The sequence below is a fragment of the Alexandromys fortis genome, unplaced genomic scaffold (genome assembly GCF_014885135.2).
Source record: "Alexandromys fortis isolate MF-2015 unplaced genomic scaffold, M_Fortis_MF-2015_v1.1 scaffold_90, whole genome shotgun sequence".
In the NCBI taxonomy this organism is placed as follows: Eukaryota; Metazoa; Chordata; class Mammalia; order Rodentia; family Cricetidae; genus Alexandromys; species Alexandromys fortis.
The window spans coordinates 6,486,550-6,508,598 of record NW_026067985.1 but is presented as its reverse complement, the minus strand read 5'-3'; the positions used below and the strand labels follow the sequence as shown (position 1 = coordinate 6,508,598).

Below are 22,049 nucleotides of genomic sequence, written 5' to 3'. Positions count from 1 at the left end.
CTCAAGGTTGAACCTGAAGGCCAAAACTGATGTAGAGGCCATGAGGGAATGCTGTTTACTGGCTTGTCCTCTTGGTTTGCTCAGCCTCCTTTCTTATAGCACCCAGAACCACCAGCCAAAGGATGGCATGACCAACAGTGGGCTGTGCCCTCCCTCATCAATATTCTATTAAGGAAATGCACCACATTCCCATCTGGAAGGAGTTATTTTCTCTATTGAGACTCTCTCTTCCCAAGTGATTCTAGCTTGTGTGAAGCTGACAGAAAACTAGTAATCACACATGAATTCTAGGCATAGGCCACCATGCCCAGGCTGCTAACTTTCTTATCTTTTCACTAAATGGCTGCACTTCAATAGTTGGTTCTTTTAGGGTTAGGCACTTAAAAAAAGTCAAGTGCATATTTAAAAGATGGGAAGTTTAAAAGAAAATAGAAAGCATTAAAGGTATTGCCTGCCTGCCTGCCTGCCTGCCTGCCTGCCTGCCTGCCTGCCTGCCTGCCTTCCTTCCTTCCTTCCTTCCTTCCTTCCTTCCTTCCTTCCTTCCTTCCTTCCTTCCTTCCTTCCTTCCTTCCTTCCTTCCTTCCTTCCTTCCTTCCTTCCTTCCTTCCTTCCTTCCTTCTTTTTGAGACAAAGTTTCTCTGTGTAGCCCTGGTTGTCCTAGAACTCACTCTACTCTATAGACCAGGCTGGCCTTGAACTCAAAGATCCATCTGCCTCTGTCTCCCGAGTGCTGGGACTAAAAGCATGCACCACCATCATCTGGCAAATATTGTTTTCAAGTGATCCTAGGCTCCTTTTTAAATTTTAGTGGAGGCTAGGTGTGGTGGTATTGCCTGTGATCTCAGCACTCAGGAACCTGAGGCAGAAAGATCTATGGCTCATGACCAACCTGGGCCACACAGTGAGATTGTCTCAAAAAAGAAAAACAAACTTTAGTGTCATTTTTAACACATTTTTGTCATTTTTCCTATCTGTTTGGGATGCAGAATCTGTCTAGTCAGACCCTCTGCCCCTTGGAGGAAGTTGTCTGTTTGGAATCTGTGTTGAGGAGTGCTGGCTCAGTGTGTTACATGAAAGAATACTGCATACCCCAGCTGAACTCAGCTTGTTTCCTTTTCAAACACTTAGGTGGTTCCATGGTCACTTGTCTGGAAAAGAAGCAGAGAAACTGCTAACGGAGAAGGGTAAGCATGGCAGCTTTCTTGTCCGAGAGAGCCAGAGCCACCCTGGAGACTTTGTTCTCTCCGTCCGCACCGGTGATGACAAAGGGGAGAGCAATGATGGCAAGTCCAAAGTGACCCACGTCATGATCCGATGTCAGGTAGAGCACCAAGGGGACTGTGGGTCTGGTTCAGGGGCATCTTGGGGCGGGAGGGACAGCTGACTTCTGCTGAGAGAACACTAGACACCCACATTGAGATTGTCTTATCTTTGTTGACTTGCTCATGGCTGACTCTCCTGTGTGCGGCTCATCGTTTTGAAGCACTGTTACTTTTGTGTTTTTTTTTTTCTTTTTTTCTTTTTTTTGTTGTTGTTATGTTTTTGTTGGCTTTTTTTTTTGTTTTTGTTTTTGTTTTGTTTTGTTTTGTTTTTTTTTGAGATAGGATTTCTTTGTGTAGCCCTCGCTCCTGGAGCTTACTCTGTAGACTGGCCTGTAATTGACAGAGATCTGCCTGCCTCTGCCCAGTTGTTTTTGTTTTTCTGAGATAGGGTCTCTCTGTGTATCCCTGGCTGTTCTGAAATTCACTATTATGGTTAGCCAGGCTTGGAACCTACAGATCTCTGCCTACATTTGGTTCCCTAGTGCTACCACCTTGCCCAATTTTCCTTTCTAGTTTTTCTTTTGTGTCCATCTCTGCACATGTTCAGTGCACACTGGCTGTCCTAAGAAGTGTCACAGGCGGTTGACACTGTCTGTGGACACCCCCTGGGGTCAACAGTCTTCAGCATCCTGTCTAAACATGTGCAGGCTTTCTTGTCCCATCTAGCTTCTCAGCTGTGTATGTGACATTACATGAGCGCTGATGCCACGCTAGGCATTTTGAAGAGTCTGGAGGTGATGGGAAATGTCTTGCAGCCGTGGAGCTTTTATTTGATTTCGATTTAATTAACTTTTGTATCATTTCTTGTTTTTGATGATGGGATGAAACCTAGCACTTGTTCCACCACTAAGTATTCCCAGTCCCCCTCCCCCCCATCCCCTCATCAGTGCTGTTGCTTCTTTTCCTTCACAGTACTATGGACATTGAGAGTCAGTCTCTGGGCTTCAATCGATAGTGTTTAGTTTTTTTTGCAGTCAGTCTCATTAAGTGTACCCATCATCTTGTAACACTTCAGATGTTCTCTTGGCAAATCTCCAGTGCATGTAACCCTGTCCACTGTTGTCACCATGCTGTGGATTGGGGTTCCTGAGCCTGTTCACCATACAGAGAGGGTCTGTGTATCACCAGTGGCTTCTCCTGTACCCAAGTCCTTCATAGCCACCATTTGATCTCTTGTCACTCTGTATTAGATTTTTTTTTTTTTTGGATCTACACGTAAATGAGGTGGCTTATTTGATTTATTGGGAGGGTCTCTTGCCTCACCCAGTTGTCACCAATGACAAGACTTTCTTCTCAAGGCCCAGTGTGGCTCCACTGTGATGACATGGACATGATACATGTGTGTCTTGCTCTCATCATGCCCTCTAGACAGACAAGTGTACAGGTTAAGTGTCACTACAAACACAGTGGCTTCAGGAGAGTGGGAAGACAGTAACCTGGCTTCAGGTAATGAACGCCATCTGTTTTGTTTTGAAAGGAACTGAAATACGACGTTGGTGGAGGAGAGCGCTTTGACTCTTTGACAGACTTGGTGGAGCATTATAAGAAGAATCCCATGGTGGAGACTCTGGGTACCGTCCTGCAGCTCAAGCAGGTTAGGAAACTGAAGCTGCTTCTACTAGGAGAATGTTAGCATGGAGTCTCTCACATGTGTATACCAGTCAGCACCCCATCTCTGTGACAAGATGCATGAGGACTGGTTAATAGGGGCAAGAGCTAAAGGAGTCAGCCCACAGTCACTTGGCCCTGCTGCTTTGGGCATCTGGTAACACCTTTACCATGGTGGGAGCACATGGGGATTGTTTACCACATGGCTGAGAAACAGAGACAAGAAGGGCCCTGATCTGCTTCAGTGACCTGTCCCTGACTGTCTTCCCTAGTCTTCTAGGTAGACCCTACCTTCTAAAGGTTCTGCTACCTCCTGGTAGCACCTAGGGTTGGGATCAAACCTTCAACATGTGGCCTGTTGGATGATATTCAAGATCCATAGTGTAATGCAGAAGTAGATAGGATATCAGCAGTTCCTCATACTGTACCCGTCTTCAGTGGCTGGGCATGCAATCTCTAGTTTCTTCACAAATCACCTCCTTTAGTATGTGGAAACATCTAGATGCCGTGTCATTTCCACATCTGTGAAAGATCTCATAGAGTGAACCCAAGGCACACCACACTTGAACTCTGGCATATATGACCTGCCTTCTTTCAGAGGTTTTTGTTTTTTTCCTTCAGTCCTGGGGAATCAAACCTTAGGGATCTGCATGCTAGGCAAGTGCTCACCACTGAAGTACATCCCAGCGCCCACATGTGTAGACTTTATTTTGTCCTTTACTTTTGACAAATAGTCTTGCCATGTAGTCTCATGACCTTCCTGGCTCCATGCTGGGATTATACATATGTACTATTGTGCCCTTTAAAAGAAATCTTCAGTGGCTGGAGAGATAGCTCAGCGGTTGGAAGCATTGGCTGCTCTTCCCTAGGACCCTGGTTCAATTCCTAGCACCCACCTGGCAGCTCACAGCCGTGTGTAACTCCAGTTCCAGTGATTCTGACTCCCACAGACATGCAAGCCAAACACCAATGAACATTAAAAAACCAAAACAAAACCAGAAGTGTTCACTGCAAATTACTGGTAGTTCCCTTTGGGGCACATACTTTCTCAGCTTTGAGTCTTTGCTATTTCACTTTTTTTTTTAATAAAACTTTTTATTGGTTCTTTGTGAATTTCACATTATGCACCCCAATCCCACTTACCTTCCCATCCCACCATGTTCACCATCTGCTCTTGCAACCTTCCCTCCAAAAGGAAACAAAAAAATAAACAAACAAAAATAAATCTCAGTGGAAGCTGCTGTGTGACATGATGTGTCACACAGTAAACCCTCTTGTCCAAACAGCTTCATTTGCAAATGCTTGCTGCAATGAGTCGCTGGATTGGGTCGAGGCCTCTGGCTTCTGATACACTATCACACTATCAATACTGGATCCTCACCCAGAATCCTCTTGGATAGCTTGTTGTTGCCCTGTGTGTGGAGATGCCGCAACTGTGGTTCTGTAGGACTGGCCACTTCACGTGCTCCAGCAGTTCATGGATGGGGTACATGTTGGGTTGGGCCAACTCAAAGCCCAGAATGTAGGTTTGGGTGGGAGCTAAGTTGGTCAGCCCTCTTACACCCTTGAAACCAGGGCCAGCTCTCCTGATTTGCCCAGGTGCAGGGAGCTGCTACCTATAGCAGCTGGCAAGGGGCAGGACAGACTCTCCTGAGCTCAGCTGTTTCACTTTTATGAGAGTGGTCCCATCTGGAAATCGTGCTGTGATTTAACAATTAAATCTAGAAATCTAGATTTGAAATTGCGTCGGCTGAGTTCCTAACGTGTTCATTGAGAATGAAGAGACTTTTCCTGATGGAATAGAAGAGAAAGTGAAGGTTCATTTCCAAGGGCTCAGGGTGGCTTGGGTAAAGTGCTGTTGTTTTTGAGTTCTATCCCTGCAGCCCACCTAAACAAGGACGGGGAAAACCATCTCCTCAGTACTGCCCCTGATCTCCACACATGACACATGTCATTGTCATGCCACGTGCACACACATCACATGTACCACACACAGACATGCACACATGCACCGGCACACACAGAGATACACATCACTCACAAGCACTGAACACACTACACAAACAAACACAGCTCACATGCATGCATGAATACATGGATGCACACAGGTGCACACAGGCATGCATAGGCACACACATGAACACATTTGGGATGATGCACATCCTGCCTTTGCTTTTGTGAAGTCTTTTTCGTTCTGTGTTAACACTGTTAAACATGTTTTCTTCCTTTCCCACCACTGCTGAACACAACAGCCCCTCAATACAACTCGTATTAATGCTGCTGAAATCGAAAGCCGTGTTCGAGAGCTAAGCAAGCTAGCTGAGACCACAGATAAAGTCAAACAGGGCTTTTGGGAAGAATTTGAGGTAAGTCACTGACAGGTTGGTTTTATGTGAGTTATTAAGTGCTTTTTTTAACAGGTGAGAAGAATGTCTTTGCTGTGGCATGGAGCAGGCCTCTCAGGGGGCTTGTTTGAAGCAGAAAGGCATTGTGTTCCTGGAAAGGGGTTGGCAGCTTGTCTCAGATGGATGAGCCAGCAGCTCTATTTGTTGGTTCAGACCGCTGGCAGGACCCCAGAAAAACCAAAGGATTGAAGTCCTCTGGCATCCAAGGGGTTTCAGATGAACTGAAGCTTCCTTGCTTTTAGTGAAACCAGGAGAAGGGCTCAGGTTTGTTTAGCTATGGGTTCACACTAATAACAGGGAAGTTAAGGGGTTCAGATGTGAGCCTGCCCTGTGGACCTGTGTGCTCATAGGCTGCTGACCCATGTATCCTCTGGTCTTTTTTTCTCTCCTTGTGCGTTTATCTGGAGCTTTGGCCTCTTTCCTTCCACAGTCACACTCCTATGTCACTCATGCCTGCATACAGTTCATTTCATGTTTTTTTTTTTTTTTTTTCTTCCCCAAAACAGGGTAGACCTTGCTGTTTTGGAACTCACTGTGTAAACCAGGCTGGCCTTGAATTCACAGAGATCTGCCTGCCTCTGCCTCCTGAGTGCTGGGATTAAAGATGTGTGCCACTATGCCCAGCTTAAAGAATATTTTTAATTTATTCTTTAATAGTTTGGTATACAGCTATCTTGCTGATTCCTGCCCTCTTCCATTTCCACTCTCCTCTCTCCACTTTATGTTTTACAGGAGTGGTTAGGCTGTGCTTTGTATAGGACTTGAGGATTCACAACTTTGTGTGCCACCATGTGCCAGACAGCTTTCGGAGAGGAGTGCTAGCTCCATCCCACAGAGGAGTGTGAGGTCAGAGAGGTCTAGTAGATGGCCCACCTTCTTTAGCACAGATGCTGATAATCCTAGCCCCAGGGGTGGGTCTATTCTAGAGCATTACTGGTGTTTGCTCCATAGTGATGGGTCTGGTCTCATACTAGGCATTGGGGTGGGCTCTTCAAACACATTGGAGAGACACAACAGACAGGGTCTCCACCATTCGGAAGTTTCTTGTTAGAAGAGAGAAGCAACAGGGATGAGGGTGTCAGTGAAAGTGTGATGAGAGCAGAATAAGCCATGAGGTCATCTTAAATTCTTTATTTAGTTATTGATCCTGTGGATCAAATGCAGGACTTTGTGCCGGCAGAGCATGTTACTGAGCTGTAACCCATCCGTCTTACCTCTTTTTTAAAAAGCTTGAATATGTCTATAAAGATGAGCCTTTTGTCACCAGTGCAGCGCCAGTACCTCCATACTTACCAATCAAATACTGCATTCATTTCTTTTTATTCAGTTAAAAAAAATAATGTTCTCCAGCATATTAATTACTATAAAATAAAGGGCATCTTAATACAAATTTCAGCCTAAAGGTTAAGAGAGAAAGAGGAGCTGGGGAGATGGCTTATCTATTGAGAGCTTGTTGCACTTGTAGAGGGCCAGAAGTCTTAACTGCAGAGCCATCTTCCCAGTGCTCAGCCCTGGGTCTTCTGTTTTAGTGATGTAGGACAGGTCCCTCTCACCCAGTTTTGGCTTGGTCACCTTACAGACAGAGGAGATGATAGGCTACAGCTTGAGGTAGACATGTTCAGGTTTGGCCTCAAACACAGCCTGTACCATTTCAGCCAGAAGCCAGTCCTGCTGTGGGGGAAAAAAAAGGGCTGCCATGCCAGGCCCTTATCTCAGGTCAGGAGATGAGGGAGAAGCTGGGAGTTTGCCATCCTCCATGTCTATCTTGACCCCTTTCCCTCTCTGTGCCTGTCAAGGATCTGCCTTGCTCTTAGTCCCTCACCTCCCTCCCAATGCTGGGATTCCAGTATGTACCACCTGCCCAGCTCACCCTTTGCTGTGGCCGTGGAAAACACTGTAAATGTCCCCTTCTCTGACAAATCAAATTCAGCTCACATTTTGTACATGAATAGCAACATAAAAGGGCAAAAATGAGTTGGGCAAAAATGAGTGTGTGTGGTCTGGAAAACAATGAGAGTCCCATCTGTACTGCCAGGGTTGGACACTGTTGGAGCATTGAGGAATCCTGCAGATGAAGCTGTCTGTGTAGATGAGGGCTTGCTCATGAGATCTCTTATTACCCCTGCCTGCCTCTCTAGTTCTTTCAGCTTTAGGAAACTGCGACCCCTTCAGACTGGAGTCAGGGGCGTAAGACTAAGGACCAAAAGGCCACTGCAGGAGTTGGAAGTGCACCCTCATAATTTCAGTCCCCATGAGACTAAAGTTTGAGCCACATCCGCAGGATGCTGTTCTGTTAGTGAGCACATCAGAATTGCTTCCTGGAGGATGATTAATGCAGCATCCTGTCTTCCTGAGGATACTCGAATGGGGGGACCCAGCTTCCTCAGGTGCTCGAATGGGGGGGATGATCTCAGTACACTCAGTTTTTTAGAACACTTTGTTGGCAGAATCCCACTTTTCTCCATGTGCTCTGATGGTGTTTCAAAGGAGCCCAAATTCTACAACTTGAGTTGCTGCAGGGTGCCATTATTAGAAGGGTAGGCTGGAGAGAGTAGGCTGTGAAGCCACCAGCTTTTACTTGGGACATATTAAGAGGGTTTTTGTTTTGTTTTTTGATACCTCTTCAGTCTTCAGCTTTCCCCTCTGTGAGTTTTCTCAGGGGAGCCTTCCCTATCCCCCATCCCCAGTGTAAGCTGAGTTCTTCCTATTGAACATGTGCGTAGGAATTTGTGAGTAATCCATGTTGCTCTTGTTTTAATGCACTACAAATCCATAGGAACAGTAACGTTAGTTATCTGTGGGGGAAGGAATGTTTTGCCAGATGAAGCTGCTGGGGGAACAAAAGGGTTTGTGCCATCTAGGATGGTGACACAATGAGGACCCCAGGGCAGAACCTGCTCGCTTGTAGCCGACCCCCTACCCAGTCCAGCAGACAGAACTCTCACTTTCCCACTTTCAAGTAGGCTTCAGATAAAGTTTTGTGGATGCACTGAGTCTGAACTCTTCAAGCACTGTCTTGTGTTCAGGTCTAGAGTGGGTGGTTTAGAGCAGTGTCTGGGCTTTGTTTGTTTGTTTTTGTTTTTTAGTTTTTTTTTTTTTTTTTTTTTTTTTTTTTTTTTTTTTTTTTTTTTTTTTTTTTTTTTTTTTTTTTTTTTTTTTTTTTTTGAGACGGTTTCTCTGTAGCTTTGGAGCCTGTCCTGGAACTCATTCTGTAGACCAGGCTGGCCTCGAATTCACCGAATGAGATCCGTCTGTCTCTGCCTCCTGAGTGCACCACCACCGCCTAGTTTGGGCTCTGCTTGGAGATAGTGCACTTTACTGGTATACATCTTGCTTTCATGAGTCCCTGATGGAATCCTGGGTGTGTGCAGAGAGTGAGATTTCTGAACATACATGCCTTAGGTATTCTGATTTAGGCTCACAGGGCTGGGTTACAGAAAGATTTTAGTTTTTAAACTCCATTTTTTTTTTTTTTTTTTTTGTTTCTCTGTTGCTGGAGCCTGTCCTGGCACTATCTCTGTAGACCAGGCTGGTCTCGAACTCACAGAGATCTGCCTGCCTCCGCCTCCCGAGTGCTGGGATTAAAGGCGTGCACCACCATCGCCCGGCAACTCCATGTTTCTTATTCAATCCGAAACACATGACAAAGGGGAAAGAAATCTAACAGACGAAAACCCCAAATCCCAAACAGACAAAATTATAGAACATTTGTTTCACTGGAGTTACTTTTCCCATTAAAGTAAACTCCCTTTCCTTAGTAATTTCAGTAATCTAGAGTGCAGTCTCTCCTGCCTTCAGAGGTCACCTGGCCTGCAGCTTTGCTGGCCAGAGGCTGGGAGGAGCCTGGGGCCTTCACCTGCAATCCCCTCTGATTTTTCCACAGTGATTCTGTCCTGCTTACAGGCACTGTGATTCTCCTCCAGGTGGTTTTACTGAAACAAGCCTTTTAGGTGCACCCCAGGGCTCTGTCTAGAGTAATAATTCTTGCTGGTGATCTCTGGTGGACGTACTCCCCTGGTGACTAAGCAGTCAACATTGAAGGACAGCCCCCAGTCAGGCTCCAGCTGCAAACTCCAAATGTTCCAGGTCACAGGCTTGTAGCATACCAGAACCTTCCCGAGAGGCCCCAGCTTGAAAAAAGAGCACGTCTTGTTTGGCAGAGCAGTTTCAGGGTCTGATTCCTACACCATAGCTCTCCCTCTGTTCCTGTTCCTATACCATAGCTCTCTCTCTGTTCCTACACCATAGCTCTCCGGTCTGTTCCTACACCATAGCTCTCCCTCTGTTCCTACACCATAGCTCTCCCTCTGTTCCTGTTCCTATACCATAGCTCTCCCTCTGTTCCTACACCATAGCTCTCCCTCTGTTCCTGTTCCTATACCATAGCTCTCTCTCTGTTCCTACACCATAGCTCTCCCTCTGCTGCCCCTTTTCTACACCATAGGTCTCTCTGTGCTGCTCCCCTGTCCCTACTCTGATGCCGTCCCGTTTCTGACACCATACTTCTCCTCTGATTCCCTCTCATTCTTTTCTTTGAGGGTTTTTTGGCTGTGGCTGTGGACTATCCATGCCCATATGCTCTTTCCTTTCTGTCACTCCTTGACATGGATGACCATACTGCTTCCTTTTAGGTCATGAGTGGCCCTGCTGCAGTTTCTGTATTTTTTAAGCCCTTTACTTCTTGAACCTTACTTATTTTTTTTGGTGTCCCCCGTGTACTGAGATGACACATTGAGAAGAGGTCAATGGAATTTTTTGTTACTTGAGACAAGGCCTCATGTATCCCAGACTGGCCTGGTCTCAAACTCATTATGAGGCTGGGGAGACCTTGAACTCCTTGCCTTCACCTACTAAGTAGCCAGTTTACACAGTGCTGGGGATTGGACCAAGGGCCTTGTGTGTGCTGGATAAGCCTACTACCAACTGAGGCACATGCTACCAACTGAAGCACACGCTACCAACTGTGAGGTACATCAGCACCTTTTCCCTTTTTTTCAGTATTTGGGACAAAGCCTTTGTTGACCTCAAACTAAGTACTGCCTTCACAGACATTCACTAACATGCCTTGCTTTCTTTTCATTTTGAGACAGCGTCTCTCCTTTTCCCTCTTCATCTCCTTCCACTGCTGGCTCCCCATTCCTTCCGGTTTTCTGCCACAGGAGCGTACCCCATTCCTTCTTGCTGACTGTCCTACGGTTCCTGCATTCTTTTCCTGCCTCCAACTCAGCACGCGGCTGGGCCTCATTTAGCCCTAGCACCTGCAAGCTTGTGTTGCTTTGGTGCTCTGATTTCATGGTTTGAGAGTTTCCCACTCTGTTCGCCTGTCTTTGCTGCAAACTCATGCTTTCCAAACAGGCCATTTTCCTCTAGAGACCAGTTTCTTTTACTTGGTCTTTGGAGGTTCTGCATTACTCTGGAGCTGAAGGCGGGATCCTTGGTGCCCCTTGATGCAGTTTTCTTTTCTTTCTCTCATGACCAGACATTGGAAGTCCTCCTGTTCAATGTGTGTCTGTCTTCCTTGGGAAGGAAGGCATTTTTATCATCTGCATCCTGTTGAACGTTGAACCAGGTGGGCATCTAGTTGTATCCCCACTTGCTTGGAGAGATATATGCCAGTCCAGGATGGCTCAGGTGGGCAGGGGATAGAGACAGGATTCCAGCCTGATGCTCAGGTATCTGCCTCTGTTCCACCAGCCTCTGCCTCTGCCCATGTACACACCCTTTATGATAGTCTCAGCATTCACACCTTTCTTTTCAAGAACTTTCAGTGGCTCCCTGTTTCCTTTTGGAAGCATGACATTTTCATTTTGAAGGACCAAGAATCTGACTCTCAGAAAAGAAACTTGTCTCCAGGGATGAGGCTGGTAAATGGTTTAAGCTTGGGGATTTCTGGTTTCATGTCCCATTCTGAGTTGGCTGGGTTGTGCTTCCTTCCTCTAGGCTGAGATTGTTCTGCCTGACCCTCTAGTCCTTTGCCATGCTCCTCACTCCTGTCTCTCCTCACTTCCTTCCACTTCCTGGTACACGGTATCTAGATGTGCTGCCCAGTCCCTTCCCTTGCCTTACCTGGTGCTGGAGTATCCAATGCTCCCTTCTTTTCTGTACGGCCCTGTGACTTCTTCAGGAGAGCTGTCCCAGACCCAGCACAGATGAATGAAGCATTGTCTTTCACAGAGCTTTTTGAGTGTATGGGTGTTTCCCCTGTATATATGTCTATGTTCCACATGTATGCAGAACCTGTTGAGGTCAGAACAGGATCCCTGAAACTAGAATTATAGAATGTTGTGAGCTGCCATGTAGGTGCTGGGAACCAAACCGGGGTCCTCTGGTTGAGCAGCCAGTGCTGCTGGGCCATCTCCAGCCCCTCATAAAGCTTTTTTGGGTTGCATACTGGAATGGTGCCTCTCTACCTCTGGCTCTGTTTGAACTTCTGCAGTTGACCTAGCAGTTGCCTCTGCCTCTTTTCTCAGCTCATGGTCTGGTTGTAATTCCTGGGAAAAGGGTATTGTCAACCTGTGTCCCAGTTTTGCTTTTTGCTGTTTGCCTCTGCATTATCCTTAGCACAGGTACTGAGTGATAGTGCAGGTCCATGGGAGCGAGTGGGGAGCTGCAGAACACAAACCTTTGGGGAGTTGTCTTCCTTTTGGGTAGGGCTACTAGATACAATCGGACTCCTAACCCCATTAACCTGATGCCCAGAAGGAAGTGGGTCTTGGTGGAGGCTAGCTGCTAATCTTGGGTAGAGCTGGGGACAGAGGATAGACAATCCTAACTTCTGAGTTCTTATTGGTTGGACAGCTAGCAGCCCTCACTGTAGGAATGAAAAGGTCTGGATGGTTTTGGTCCTGGACATGCATGGGGAGAGGTGGTAGAGGTAGAGCAATAGAGAACAAGCTGAGGTAGGCATTATTATCCATTTGCCATCTCTGAAGGTTGCTATCTGCTAGCAGTCCCACTGCCTGGACGCAGTTTTACCTCTCTGGAGGCCTCCAGGGCTCACAGCCCATCATGACATCCACAGCATGTGCAAGAGGCAGAGCTCCTAATGGGCAGTCCAGCAAATGCATGGAATTGTGTTGATGAAGGTGCCCTGACCTGAACTCTGGAGTTTACTCTGGCACCCCAATTGCAGTAGCTAAGATGAACCAGGGGGGCACAGGGCCCCATCTTTTACAAATATTCCCTGGCACCTGTACTTACGAGTAAATGTCATGTGAGGTTTGGCCCATAGGTGATGGTCAAAGTTCTGCTAAGTTTAAGCAAAGCTGCAGGTCCTGTAGTTCCTCACTCTACTGCTGTTGAAGTGATGGATCTCTCAATACTTGAACTTCTTTTTGAACATCATCCCTATGACGCACCTAAACATCAAGGTCTAGAGATGCCTTCGTGGGCCAGTTCGAGGTCAGGGAACATCAGCTCCCAGAAGGCAAATGGCTTTAGTTACTTGATCGGAGCTCATTAAGAAAAACTTGAATAAGCATTGCTATGTCCAAGTTCTGCACACCTTGTTTTCTTTCTGTTCGGGTCCTAGCTAAAGACTTTTGTTACTCCTGACAGAGATCTTCCCAGGTAGCTGCTTTGGAATTGCATAGAGGAAAGAAACCTTTTTGTCTTTAGCTGCCTTTCACTTTCTTTATTTGTCTGTTTCTGGTCTCAGTGGTGAACCACTGACCTAGCATACGCCAGAGACCCTGGACTCCATCCTTAGCATCACAGAATCCACAAGCTAGGCATGCTGAGAGATAATGAAGAGAACTTGTTTGTCATTCTGAAAATGAAACCTACTCCTGACTGTGCCTCAGCCTGCCCTGTCCTTCTCTGGACTGTCCTTGCTACCTTCCCACTTCTGACTGGGTTAGTTAAACTATGGCTGCCTGATTTATCTCTTTCTTTAATGGTGTCCCCAATTCTTTGCCCCCATAGAACTGTCCGGCACTTTCTTCTGGAGCCCATCCTTACTCCCTGCCCTGTCCTTCTAGGCCTGACTCCCTGCATCTTGTCCAGGTTTCCCAGGGGAAATGAGGGCAACAGGCTTCTGGACACAGCTGTCATTGAGATGCTGACTTGGGTTTGACACAAGAGGACCCTGAAGCTGTACTAACAGTTGCCTTCCTCCAGTGGCACCAAGCTGCTTCTGCCTCTTCCAGTGTCCACATTCTAAGACTGCCATGGGGGCTTGTCGTGACTGAGCCGATCCTAAACTCCTGAAGTGCATGGCTCATGTGCTGCTTACATATCCCATTCCAGCTCTCCTAGTGCAGCCTTCTGTGACTCAAAAGGCCTTTATGCTACACATATTGGAGAAAGTTTAGGGGCAAAACAGCAAAGGAAACATATCAAATCAGTCAGCCAAGCAAACAACCAAACAAAAGGACAAGAATTTCTGAATTCCGCTTCCCTGCTCCTTCCTTGGTGTGTGTGCTGCTGCCCAGGCAAATGTAAGCATGTGGCTCACATCCTACTCTGTGAGAGTCTGACCCACTGTGACCGTCTTCCCAGGTGGTAAATAGTCCCTAGACTGACTCTGTAGAGCCGTAGAGCGACCAAGTTCTTCTGTGTGACTGGGTAGTAGAGTTTTGTTGTTCCCTCATTCCTTCCCAAGGTTGTGCTGTGGTCCAGGCTGGCTTCACCCCTGGATCCTCCCTCTTGAACACTGGATGATAGGACATTGTATCTGGGTGGCTCATGATGACTTAGGAAGCCTTCTCTTGCTGGCATAGTTCGCTGTGAGTGCTTCTGTCAGGTCATGCTGTGGGGATGGGTGTTGTTGTTTCCATGGGCCTGACTTACATTCTACAGGGTGAACCCTTAAAGCAGAACACAGGCCAGGCTGACTTGCTTTTCTTTTCTTCCTTTCCCTCTTCCCTCCCCCTTTCCTTTTCCCCTTCCCGCTTCCTTTTCTTCTCTCTCCTCGCTTCCCCTTTTCTTCAATTTTTTTACTTTTTTAAGGGAGTACTTTTTATATCCATGTTTATTTTTCACAATTATTGATTTACTTTTGTGCATGTGCATGGATGTCCCATGCCATACCATGTGTGGAGGTCAGAGGACACGTTTCAGAAGTTCTTGTTTTTGGACATGTGGTTCCCAGGAACTGAACACAGGTCTTCAGATGTATACAAGTGCCCTTACCCACTGAGCCATCTCAGCTCTGTCTTTTGGATATATTTGATACATATTTACTTTTCTGTGCTTCTAGACGCTACAACAACAGGAATGCAAACTTCTCTACAGCCGAAAAGAAGGACAGAGACAAGAAAATAAAAACAAAAATAGATACAAAAACATCCTGCCCTGTGAGTATCAACCACCTGCCTCAGTAGCAGTCACAGTACCTGGGGTCACGTGCTAGCTAATAGATAACCAGCCATAATGGGGATGGATGTCCTCATAGTACCAGTAAAGCTGTATAGTAGGAGGCCCTCTGTGGCCATCTCTTCCTCCTTTATTCCTGTTCTACTTACATGTAACAACCCCAAGGCTCTTGGTGACTCAGTGTTAGACTAAGGAATGGGTCTCAGATCTGAGAGCTGTCTCTGCTCCACGTGACTTGTCTGTCAGATAGGGGTAGGTACACCTTCCTCTGGGCCTCGGTTTCTCATTTGGAGAAAGGAGAACCTACTGGGCTTATCACCTTCTGCTGGCTCAGCTTCTACAGATAAGGTACCTTGTGAGTGCCACAAAGTTGGGCCTCCCTGTAGCCTGCACCAGTGAGAACCCCATCTTTACACAAGTTGGAGCTCATCTCTCCATGGAGGTGGCTCTGCTGTTGCACATCCTGGTGTGACCTCAGCTGTGACTAGTGTGGGCACAGAACAGGGTGCTTTGGAGTGCTGGGGATTGAACTCCAGGTCTTCCACACTCAAGGTGAGCATTCTGCTACTGTGCTATATCTCCAGCCCTCTTGGTGCATTTATTCCTCTGTGTGTGTGTGTTCCACATGGTTGTCTATCTGTAGGTGAGGATGTGGTGCCGGAGAAGATGGGGGCAGGGGAGTGGACGACAGGGAGTCATTGCTCTCATGAGAAAAGTAAACAGGAGTTTGCAGAGAAGTGTGTATAGCTAGCTGTCGAGAAAGGGGTCCTGGCAGTCTTGGGGAGCCTCTTTGGTTATTTTTTTTTTTTTTTTTAAAGACAGGGTGTATAGCCCCAGTTGTCCTGGAACTCAGAGAGAATTGCCTGCCTCTGCCTCTCAACTGCTGGGATTAAAGGTGTATACCACTACCACCCAGCTAAAATAAATTTTAAAAAGTTTTGTTTTTAGAGACAGGGTTTCTCTGTGTAGTCTTAGCTCTCCTGAAACTTGCTCTGCAGACGAGGCTGGTCTCAAACTCACAGAAATCTGCCTGTTTCTGTCTTCCAAGTGGTAGGATTAAAGGTGTGCACTACCACAGCCTGGCGAGCCTCATTCTTTTTATTTCTTAAGTTTTCTCCTCTCTGAACTCTGCTGGTTCTCACTGTAAAGTGCAGCTGTAGGAAAGCTGAAGGGAGCAGCTGCTCACAGTGTCTCAGATGACCTACCTACTGCTGTGGTAATGAGCCCATCAGACGTTTCCACTGAGCCTTTTTTTTAATGTATGTAATTGAGCCCAGGGCCTTGCTACACCAGCCCTTAACATTTTTGTTTTGTGACAGTTTCCTTAAGCTGCCCAGCCTTGAACTTCTTTTATTTTGCGACAGTTTCCCTAAGTTGTCTAGGCCTTGAACTTATTTAATTTTGTGACAGTTTCCCTAAATTGTCCAGGCCTTGAACGTCTGGTTCCCCTGTTTCATCCTTCTGAGTAACTGGGATTCTGGGCCTGCGCCATCCTATGAGCACTGTTGCAAATTCCCATTGTAAAATATGTTTTTTTTTTTAATATTTATTTATCATTTATACAACATTCTGTCTGTGTGTATGCCTGCAGTCCAGAAGAGGGCACCAGACCCCATTGCAGATGGTTGTGAGCCACCATGTGGTTGCTGGGAACTGAACTCAGGACCTTTGGAAGAGCAGGCAATGCTCTTAACCTCTGAGCCATCTCTCCAGCCCCAATATGTTGTTTTCGATAGAGCACTCAGATTTTTATACCAGTAATGTATTTTGGTATAGATAAGGACAACTGATACTTTATAAATTCTGTTCTATGGGTTCTATATATTCCTCTGCCTCTTTAAGAAACTTTTTACTATGGGGGATTTGGAATATGTTAACAAATAGAAGCTGAGTGTAGCTGTAGCCCAGCTTCAGCAGCAGCCGGCTTGTGTGCAGTCTTGTTTTGTTTGTTCTCTGATCCACTTCTCTTTCCCTGGATGATTTTGAAGAGCTTAGACGTCATTGTTGGTATTTTAATCTTTTTAAAAACAAAAACCATTTGGAGATATAGCTCAGTGCACAGTGTTTGGTTGGCATGTTCCGGGTCCTGGGTTCAATCCCCACCTTTACCACCAAACCCAAACAGGAAGAAAACCAACAGGCACCTTAACCTTTTACTCATGGGAAGTTACAAAAATGACTTAGAAGGTGCTCAGTACACAGTCCTTGCCTCCCTCCCCTTGCTGACTCCTGCACCCACAGCATCACCAGACAGGGAGTTCTGAGAAAGCGCTGTGCTATGCCTTGTCACGTTTTGGTTGATCTTGTGAAGTACTCACTGTTAGATTGGCTTGGCTTAAGGCTGCCCGGCTTGTGCTGAAGCTCTGAGGACTGACTGACTGTCATCTTTCTCCTCAGTTGATCACACTAGGGTTGTCCTGCATGATGGGGATCCTAATGAGCCTGTTTCTGATTACATCAATGCGAATATCATCATGGTAAGCTTTCACTGTGTTTTCTGGTCTTATGTTGCTAGTGTCTTTATACCTGTGACACCACCTTTCAAAGGTTTGAAGACTTTTCTTAATTTCTAGCCTGAATTTGAAACCAAGTGTAACAATTCAAAACCCAAGAAGAGCTACATTGCTACTCAAGGCTGCCTGCAGAACACAGTGAATGATTTCTGGAGGATGGTGTTCCAGGAGAACTCTCGCGTCATCGTCATGACCACAAAGGAGGTGGAGAGAGGGAAGGTACGCACTCTGTCTCAAGCACCTGAAACCTGAAAAATGTTCTTTTTTTTTTTGTTTTTTTTTTCGAGACAGGGTTTCTCTGTGGCTTTGGAGCCTGTCCTGGAACTAGCTCTGTAGACCAGGGTGGTCTCGAACTCACAGAGATCCGCCTGCCTCTGCCTCCCAAGTGCTGGGATTAAAGGCGTGCGCCACCATCGCCCAGCTCTGAAAAATGTTCTTAAAGTATCGGTTGTATGGTTCTTCTGCACTGGGTCCCACCCCTAGCTGTACTTTCCTGCAGTAACTCCATTTTGCTTCTTGGTGGTGCCTGTTTGGAAGCGTCTTTCAATATTAGCACACTGTTAGTACACATTGCCTGTAGCCTTGTGTTTTGTACTATGGGCGAACCAGTCCTCTAGCTGCTGTAGGGTGGTTTTATTCAGCTGAACAGTCTTGTTTTTCCCTTCATTTCTATGCAGACTGTGGCCTATGTTTCTCTGGATTAAATGTCAAGAATTGTTGGGTGTCTATGTGTATGTGTTACTTTGGATCAGCCACCTAGCCACCCTCTAGAACTGTCAAACCCTGCCCCCTTCCCCCCCAAACCTCATAGTCTTGAGCTGAGCTCCCCACACTCTTAGGGTGCTGTGGGTTCCTGGAAGTCAATGTGTCACACCTCCAGGAAAGCAAACATCTTGAAAGTCTGTGTTCTTTTTCCATCATCTCAAAGTGAAATCCATTTATAGGTTTTTAATATGGAAGCATCTTGGTTTTTATTTGTGTTCTAGCCAGAGTTTTTGTTTGGATATTCTTTAGTGGTTTATAAAAAGATTGAGTGCAATTTTATAGTCACGTGTAGAAGCTAACCTGAGACAGATTGGGAGTTGAGCCTGGCAACTGAGGGGCAAGTGGTTGTGCAGGGTTCTGGTTGGTGCGCTTCTGCATGCCTTCAGCAGTGATGTCAGGTGTCCTGAGTTCCTGGGCAGTTACAAGTCCTCCCAGTTCCACTTACTGCTCGATGCTCTGTAAGATGTCACGTTGGGCCTGTAGTTGAAGAATTGGGTCAACCACTATTGGAAGTACAGTTGGAAATTTCAGAGTAGACAGATTGGGTGGAAATGGGCCTGGTACTGTGGCCTAGCCCTCACCTTCTTGTATTCTCTGTTGAGGTCTCTGTAGTGCCCAGAGCAATCCTCTGAATTGATTGTCCAGAAAACAGCACTATACATTGAGGATGATAGAATTCTATCAGATCTGTCAAACACAGCCTCTCCTCCTTCCTTGGGTGTCCTCTCTGGGTTAATCACTGAGCTCTGTAGGTAACTGTGCTCTTGTTTCTTGTCACCTGTAAGCTGCTCTGTATTTCTAGTCCTGGGTGCAGATTTCTTTTGCTGATGCTGGCATTGTTGGTTTTAGAAAGTGAGTGTTGTAGGTGACTACTTCCTGAAAAAGAGAAACAACACGCTTTGCTTCAGACTCGTCACCTGGTAGATACAAGTTCATCCCTCAGATGGACAAGACCTCTTTTCTTTACATCATTGTTACTATCTTTCTCCACTGCCTGGTGTTTTTTGTTGTTCTTGTCTTTTTGGTTGTTTTGAGACTGTGTTTTGCTCTATAGTTCTTACTGGCCTGGTATTTACTATGGAGACCAGACAGGGTTTCTTCATGTAGTCCTGGCTGTCCTAGAACTCACTTTTTAGACCAGGGTGACCTCAAACTCATAGAGATCCACCTGTCTCTGTCTCGCAAGTGCTGGGATTAAAAGCGTGCACCCTCACTGCCTAGCTGACCAGGCTGGTCTTAAAAGTGAAGTAATTCTCCTATCTCTGTCTCTGGAACTACAAGTGTGCACACTCAACTTTCAGTCCATCGGTTCAGGGTCCCACTATGCAACACTGGTTGGCCTGGAACTTGCTATGTAGAGCAAGTTGGCCCTGAGTTCACAGAGACCCACCTGCTTCTGCCTCCCAAGTGCTGGAACTTGTCGATTGCGTTGGGTGGGTTACTCAGTCTTAGGGGTTTGTAACCCATCCTGCAATCAGTTATTCCAGGGTCTCAAAGGGACGCTACCTGGAAGGGAATGAGCTAGGACAGAAGAATGAGGCCAAGCAGATTTGTCAAAGCCCCCTTTATTAGGATCATGGTTGCTGTTTATATAGCCCCTGGATGAGGGCTTGGTGGGCAGGGCACGGGATCTCGCCGTGTGGTCCCGGTCACGTAGGCCAGGTTACATTCGTTCAGGTGGGCCAAGAAGTCACGAGTTGCCACACCTGGTTCCCTGGATAGCTGGAATGTGAGGCGCGTTCCGCTAACAGATAACAGTTAATTGGGTGTGGGGCAGGTTCTGTCAATAGAACATAATTATGGGTGTGGGGTTCCCTGCAGACTCCCCAGGGTGATGGTTCCTGTAATGATTTTTAGGGGAGAAATGGCTCGTGACAGGAACTAGTAGTAGAGTGTGTGTGTCCCACCTGTTCTTCAGGTCTGGGAAGCTGGTGTGTGTGTGGGGTCGGTAGAAATCTGAATATAGAGAAAGCAATGATGGGACAGTGTTAGCATCCTTCTCATTCCCAGATTCCTTCCTTGCTTTCCCCTCAGAATGACTGGTGGAGTGTTGGGATTAGAAATTCTGCTTGCTAGGGACAGTCTTGGATTGGCTGGTCACTCCTCTTTTTGTTGCGCCCACCTGGACCAGCAAGGAAGACGCAACACCGGAGCTCTTCTTGCAAGCAGTTTATTCAGGACCTTGTTCACAGCAATCTTTCTCTCTCTCCCCCCGGGCAAACCGCTCCCAACCTTTAAAAAGGCACGGGCCACCAACCCCGGATTGCCACGTGGGCACCGCCCATAGGTTCTTGCATATGCAAACAGCTGACGATCATTGCGTGATAATAGCATGAGTCAGGCCTTAGCCATATTAGGAGTTGATTATCACAGAGAGCACTCGCTTTCGGGATCGCGGAGGGCGGAAGCCAGCACCATCAGGTGCAGCTCCACGCAGCTCTCTACACTCTTTGCTTCTGTCATTCTCAGAGCTGACTGGGCAGGTGTTGACTCTGCTTTGGCAGGTGGGCGTTGGGGTGGGGATAGGGTGGGGACCAGGCTGATCTACCATATCTCCTCTTTTCCCTTTTCACCTGCTTTGCTTATTTGAATTATTCCTTTCTTTTCTTGGTAACCTAAGGGAAGGTGGTAGGCTCCTTTCTTTGTTGATGTCATGAGCAGGACGGGGACACTTGTTTTCTGCTGGTTTGGACTTTCATTTGGGGTTTGGACATTAACCTCTTTTCCTCTGGTCCCTTCCAGAGCAAATGTGTCAAGTACTGGCCTGATGAGTATGCACTCAAAGAATATGGGGTCATGCGTGTTAGAAATGTCAAAGAAAGTGCCGCTCATGACTACACCTTAAGAGAACTCAAGCTCTCCAAGGTTGGACAAGTAAGTATATTGTCGTATTCTAGAGACTGTGACTTCCCGTGGTTCACAGTCATTGTGGTGCTCCTGCCAGCATTAAACCTTTGTCCTGTCACTCACTGATTGAATGGCCACATTGGGTGCTTTGTAGATGCTGGGTCCGGTTCAACACTGCCAGGTCCTGTCCTCACAGAGCCTGGAGAGATGTGGGTAAATGTACCTACCAGCTGCTGGCCTTCAGCTCCTGTGACATGTTCTAGAGTGACTGGTAATCCAGGCAGTGGTGGCGCATGCTTTTAATTTCAGCACTTGGAAGGTAGAGGTAGGCCCTGTGAGTTTAAGGCCAGGCTGGTCTACAGAGTGAGTTCTAGGACAGCCAGGGCTACACAGAGAAACTGTGTCTGGAAAAACAAAACAGAAAGTGACTGGTACAATGAGGCAGGATGCATAGGGGAGGGCCCCTGAAGGGGTGATGCTTGCTGAGATGACAAGTGGAGGAGCCATGCATGAAAGCAGAGGGAGTAGGGAGTACCCTGGGCCTCTCTGTGATCAAGGTCAGTGTGGCAGCTTTTTTTCTCCCCTCGAGACAGGGTTTCTTTATATAGTCTTAGCTGTCCTGGAACTCACTCAGTCAGACCAGGCTGACTTTAAACTCACAGGAATCTGCCTGCCTCTGTCTCAGAGAGGAGTGCTGGGATTAAAGGCACATGTGACCACGCCCAGCTTTTGTCAGCTGTTTTTCATGGCTTGTGGCTCAGGATTGGTCATGAAGTGGCTAGCTACAAAACAAAACAGGATTTGGTTTGGAGTCATTTTTATTTCATATTTAGAAGGGTATAGTTTAATGTCTTTGGGGACTCCAAGAAACTGCTCTCGTCCTTGTGGATTACATCCATGCACAATGAGAAGCCATGCTTCAGGCCGATGTGCTCATTGTGGCTTCCCCGGCTGTCTAATTGAGCCTTCTGGGCTCAGGTATTATTTGTGTCACATACGGAAGTTCTGGCTTCAGGAAAATGGGATATAGGGCAGGAGAGGTGGCAGGGCATTGAGGAAATGCTCTCTGGTTAGGCCACATTGGGAAGAATCTTTAAAAAAAAAATTAGTTTGAGCCGGGCAGTGGTGGCGCACGCCTGTAATCCCAGCACTCGGGAGGCAGAGGCAGGCGGATCTCTGTGAGTTCGAGGCCAGCCTGGTCTACAAGAGTTAGTTCCAGGACAGGTTCCAAAGCTATAGAGAAACCCTGTCTTGAAAAAAAACTAAAAAACAAA

At 46.7% G+C, this 22,049-nt stretch overlaps 1 protein-coding gene across 1 annotated transcript in view; it reads left to right on the top strand.

The window, feature by feature from the left end:
* Ptpn11 (protein tyrosine phosphatase non-receptor type 11) overlaps positions 1-22,049 on the top strand; it is a 71,427-nt gene that overhangs the window by 27,975 nt on the left and 21,403 nt on the right. The window contains exons 4-10 of the mRNA XM_050158955.1: positions 1,129-1,321; positions 2,800-2,916; positions 5,183-5,296; positions 14,535-14,631; positions 17,048-17,127; positions 17,224-17,382; positions 20,671-20,802. Of these exons, the coding sequence (XP_050014912.1) occupies positions 1,129-1,321; positions 2,800-2,916; positions 5,183-5,296; positions 14,535-14,631; positions 17,048-17,127; positions 17,224-17,382; positions 20,671-20,802 (892 nt within the window). The remainder of the gene's footprint in view (positions 1-1,128; positions 1,322-2,799; positions 2,917-5,182; positions 5,297-14,534; positions 14,632-17,047; positions 17,128-17,223; positions 17,383-20,670; positions 20,803-22,049) is intronic.